The 5,190-nt window shown below is 32.6% G+C and overlaps 1 protein-coding gene across 2 annotated transcripts; it reads right to left on the bottom strand.

Moving 5' to 3' along the window:
* Positions 1 to 638: 638 nt before the first annotated feature.
* On the bottom strand, positions 639 to 3,160 carry LOC131027678 (WAT1-related protein At5g07050). Of its 2 annotated transcripts, XM_057957760.2 has the most exons (7): positions 2,300 to 3,160; positions 2,127 to 2,189; positions 1,920 to 2,033; positions 1,608 to 1,839; positions 1,362 to 1,520; positions 1,122 to 1,273; positions 639 to 1,022 (listed from the first exon to the last, which is right to left on the bottom strand). In XM_057957760.2, exons 1-7 carry the CDS (start codon positions 2,488 to 2,490, stop codon positions 860 to 862), a joined length of 1,074 nt encoding a protein of 357 aa, XP_057813743.2. In that variant the 5' UTR covers positions 2,491 to 3,160; the 3' UTR covers positions 639 to 859. The 2 variants fall into 2 exon arrangements, with proteins under 2 accessions (XP_057813743.2, XP_057813744.2); XM_057957761.2 differs by lacking the exon at positions 2,127 to 2,189 and having other exon boundaries at positions 2,300 to 3,159.
* Positions 3,161 to 5,190: the final 2,030 nt, after the last annotated feature.

Below are 5,190 nucleotides of genomic sequence, written 5' to 3'. Positions count from 1 at the left end.
TGGAAATATAGACAAGGCACTTGGACAGTTTGCATGACTGGGCTGGGAGTGCTTTTAACGCCTGGAGGAGAAAAAGGAAAGAAAACAAATTATGCCTCGTGAAATGAGAATGTCAGCCTGCCAGTGGAGCAGTGCTTGGAAAGAAGTGCAATCTCTAGCATCGAATACCACAAGCCTTTCCTCACATTCTGCAACCTAAAACAGAGTCAATAACACAACACCAAAAAGCTTTGAATTAATTTTGTTTTTTAAAGAATATGCAGTTTCATTGATGTAAGTAAGAAGAAAAAACAAATCTTGAAAAAAGCTCAAATCTGATTAGCTGTTAATGTGTAGTTTAATCAACAGTTAATGTCCAGCCCTTCCCAATAGTTCCTGTCCAGCCTGGCATGGCAGGAACTAACAAGGTGGGGAATAGTTTATGTATGCTATTAAATTATTCATGTAGCTTTGAAGACCTCTATAAAATAAGCATTTGTAATAGGTTTGTCCATCAGATGAATGGATCATTAAGAAGAAGAATGAAGAAGATTAGAATACCGTAGCATTCATGATACTTGTAAAGAATTCTCAATGATTAATGAAAAGAAATGTTGTAACACTCAAAGAATTTGATGAGTTATTTTTGTTTTTTAAATTTGTGTATTTATTTTTAAATTCATATATTAATCATTTCATCAACCCAAGAAGCATCTCTATTTCCTATAGAAAATACTACAAAGGTGCATTCCCTCAATGATTTTGCAGGTCTGATTAAAATCAACAGTAACTGTTTTATGGAAACAGCAGCGTAAAAAAATGCAGAATGCACCTCTAAAAAATTATACTAAAAATAGTTAGCAAATCGTGATACTAATGATCACATATTTAGCGGTTTAGTCAGCTCATCATCAATGATCATAGTTGTAGAATGACAGGTGGGAAACACTTCTGAGCTCGTTATAGCAGGAAGCTTTATCTCCTTCATCTCGCCCCACAAAACACCATACAATCCTGTTACTATCACCACTGCTCCCACCACACTGCAGTTCATTAAATTACATTAAACCAACTTGCATCTTATGTTATTATATTGCTATTCAAATAAAAAAAAAATACCAGAAAATAATAAACCTGCCCACCTGCCCAAATATATTCTCTGATGAAGAATAATGGAGTCCATGATTGCTGTAATTATCATACCCAAAGGAAAGAATGCAGTAGCAAATACAGGCCCTTTTATCTTCATGCACAATCCTTGAAGATAATACGCAACCCCTGTAATTATCACTCCCTAAATCATAAAAAATATAACATTCCTTTAATTAATTCATGTTTACAGCAAATTTTTTATAGAAAATAGATTGCAATGTTCAACTTACAGAATATACAACTGTGAAAAGTTTCATGTCAAATCCAACTTCCCAGGCAGATGGATGTCGTTCAACCGGCAAGGTGATTGCAATTGACTGCAAGGAGCCCATCAAGCATACTAGGGTCACAAGGGAAAGTTGTGCTGGATACTTCTTAACAACCCAAGACTGAATTCAGGAAGACCAAGAAGCATCAGAATAGATATGATATATTTGTAGTATAGATTTAAAATTATAAGTAGAGAACTTAGTTACCTGAAAAACAAACAATGAAGCCCAGGAAAGGTTAGATGTAATTAAACACAGGCAACCCTTGATCATATCCTTATCACTGTCATCATGATTCTTCAAATGGTTATGTGAAGGCCATGGCATGGGAACAACAGGTCCTTTATAAAAGGTCATAAGCATTGCTCCACTCACGCACACTAATGTTCCCACTAACTTTGCTTGACTGTGCATCTGACGAATTCTTATCTTCTCAATTCTACATGATGCAACATATTCCAATTTTAAGATATCAAATACATAATATAAAATATTATGCAATAGTATTATTATAATTACCTGAAGATGACAGCAATCACAAAAGTAGTGACAGGAACTAGGTTAAACATTGCACTTCCAAATGTCGGAGAAGTAAATTTCAAACCCATATAATAGAAATTATTGGTGACTGGCCTGCCAATATCGAAAACCCTTCCATTAGAAGCCTTGTTAATTATGATAAAACAAATAAGGGCAAGAAAATGAAATAAAACCCTAAATATTTACCCTAACAAACCAAGAGTAAAAATCTGACAGAATATGGGAAACGTGATTGTGGGTCTCAAATTCCTGCAATTCAACTCGTCGGGACAAGCTGTAAATTAATCGAATATAGCTAAAAGCAAACAAAAAATCTTTACTGTACAATCATTGGTTTATGCAAACAAATAATTAAATACCTTTCAAGAAAAAATGCAAAAGGAGCAAAAACTATTGTGGCAACGATGTTTCTGTACACCGCCAAAACAAAATTACTCATTCCCTCATTCAAAGAAATCTTGGTAATTATTGAATTCCCTGCATACCCAAGCTGCAAGCTTGTCATTGCCAGATAAGGCTTTGCTTTATCAAACATCTCCATAGCTTTCATGACAAATGTTGTGTTTCATTTTGTGCTCTTTGTTTCATTTTATAGCGTCCATGCTTTTTAGGCATCGTTCCATTTTTTCGGTCGTTTCCCTTTTTTCCCTAAGAAAAAATCTGCCATTCTATAGACTATACTGCTGGACGCCCATCAAACAGCTCACAGAGGGAATGATGAAGGGTCGTAAGTGCACTGGAAATAACTACGAAAAATAAGGAGTAAAACATGGGCTTCAATTGATGCACCTCCAATTTGGCTTGATTGACGCTTTTCTGCGTTTGTCACAGTTTCTAAATTTCCAATATGATAAGAAGCATCTGCTATTCTCAAGGAATTAAGCCCTATGCTGATGTAACATTATTATCTCGCAAATCTATCTTATATTGTGTAGATAAATTAGGTTTCAAGCCTTTAGGAGTGAACAACTGTCAACTTAGTTAATTGTTCAACAATCCAGCATAAATAAAATAGATAATAAAAAAGCCATTCATTTTCAATCAGTCTGAATAACCCATTGTTGTGGCATACCTGTTTTAGTCTGTGATCTGCAACATTAATGTTGTAACGAAATTAAATAAAATTCGCTTAAGGCTAATTGGGTACGTACTGGTAATGAGTCGCTATCTTTAAAGATGTGTTATAATGAAGAATCAAACCTTTAATAATTTAACATTAGATGTTGAAAGTAGGGCAGGCATATTGAGGGCATTTGATTTAGTCATGTTCTGGCTAAATATCTTATAGTATGGAGTCAAAATAATAATAGAAACATTGTTATTATTTTCATAAAGTGATTTTTCTTTCATAAATGCAGTTTATTGAAGGGAAAAGTTAGAAAATGATATTAGGACTATTCCTATTTAATAATGAGATTTTTGTAAATGATATTAGAATTTTATCTATTTTATAGTAAGATTTTAGAAAATAATATTAGAATTGTTTCTATTTTATAATATGATTTTAGTAAATAATATTATAATATTTCTATTCTAAATGTGATTGTGTGTCACTTAATGAAGATTTACCCTATCTTATAGATTAATCAAGAAGAATAATGGAAACATTCTATTTAGAATGGGATTCTTGCTTCTTAAATTGGAATGAAGATCTATTTTTTAACTTACAAAATAATGTTACTAGTAATGAAAATTAGAATCAAGGTTTATTTTATTTAATAAATTAGTTAAAGGGTGATAAAAGAAATATTTCTATTTTATAAATTGATTTTATTTCAAAAAAAAAAAGGTTTAATTATTTTATTTAACCTATAAATTAGTTAAGAAGTGATTATGAAATATTTATATTTTGTAATGAGATATTATTTTCATTAAAAATGGAATAAAGGTTTATTATGTAGAAGGCATACTATCACTTTGTAAAATCAAGGATTTAAATTTGAGAAGGATCCAAGACTACAAAATTAATCACAACTACATATTTAAATTTACTTTAAATTTTAAAAAGATATCTCTTATGATAAAAAACTAAAAACATACATATTTAAATATTCATTAATTAAAAAAAATGTTAATAAAGGAAAAAATCTAATAAGAATATTTTTTCAATATTATTTCTATTATTAAGATATTCTATCTTGTTATCTAAGTTTCTTAAAAAGAAAAAGAAAAAGAAGGAAAATAAATATATTATTAAGTTTCCACAAACAAAAAAAAATAATATTAAAAAAACAAATTGCCTTTATTCTAATTCAACTTTTCCTTTTTCTTTTAATGATTAATTTTCATAAATGAAAAAATTATTTTAGTTATTTATATCTTTTTATGAAATTACAAATAATAATTAAAAATTATAAAAATTAATTTAATTTATAATTATTTGTTTTTATCAAAATGTTAGTTGTTGTATATAGATGGCTAAGAATTAAGATCAAATACAAGGATGGCATGTGCGAGGGTTGCAAGAGTCGTGCCCTAGCTTGTGAGTGGACTGTGTTGGTTGTGCGCAAGGGGGAGGGCAGTGTATGTTTTTGCAGGGAGGGGTGGTGTTGTTTGCAGGTGCGATTGGTGTAGGAGGCGACTCGAGGGTGGGGTGTTTGCAAAGAAGTGTGGTTCGTGCTTGTTTTTGCAAGCAACTTTGTGTGGTTTATGTGGAGTGAGGTGGGCTTGGGCCCGTGCTCTTGTTTTGGAGGAGCTTGTGAGGAGTGTGTGGTAGGTGTAATTGGGGAGTGGAGTCTCTATCTCCCATATCCATTTGCGGGGTGGGTTTTTCTATTGGGTGTGATGTCTAGTTCTCGAGAAGAGGCCTTGGGGGCATTTGCTGGCATGGATTTTCGAGCGGCTTTGAGCTCGAACTCCTTGAATCAAGGTATTAAGACCTTTGATAATAACCTAATTGATTTGAACTCAGGGCTTGTTGGTGCTGGTATGTCCAATGGATCCCAAGTTTCAAATTTTAACGGTTGTCTTAAGAGATGCAAAGAGAGGCCCAAATTGGTAAGTCCGCCTAAGATGATTGTCGAGGATGTTGAATATTTTTCAAAGCATTCGCTTTACTGCAAATTTTTGGAGATGAGGGTTTCTTTATAGTTTTTGGAGAATTGGGCTCAGAGGACTTAGGCACCAGAAGGGGAAATGGATGTTATGTTGTTGGCAAATAATTACTTCATGATCACTTTTAATTGCATGGATGATCGCAATCGATTCTTTGAGGGAGGCCCTTATTTTTATAACCAGATGGGGTTGTTCA

This window comes from Cryptomeria japonica, chromosome 8, assembly GCF_030272615.1.
Source record: "Cryptomeria japonica chromosome 8, Sugi_1.0, whole genome shotgun sequence".
Taxonomy (NCBI): Eukaryota; Viridiplantae; Streptophyta; class Pinopsida; order Cupressales; family Cupressaceae; genus Cryptomeria; species Cryptomeria japonica.
Note: the sequence above shows the minus strand (reverse complement) of the source record. Positions and strands in the feature narration are given on the sequence as shown.

Excerpts from the sequence above, each read along its gene's own strand:
- LOC131027678 (XM_057957760.2), bottom strand. The coding sequence starts at position 2,490 with ATGAAAGCTATGGAGATGTTTGATAAAGCAAAGCCTTATCTGGCAATG. Across the intron at positions 2,190-2,299 it reads TTTGCATTTTTTCTTGAAAG|GAATTTGAGACCCACAATCA; the intron begins GTATTTAATTAT and ends GTTGAATTGCAG. Across the intron at positions 1,023-1,121 it reads CAGAGAATATATTTGGGCAG|TGTGGTGGGAGCAGTGGTGA; the intron begins GTGGGCAGGTTT and ends AATGAACTGCAG.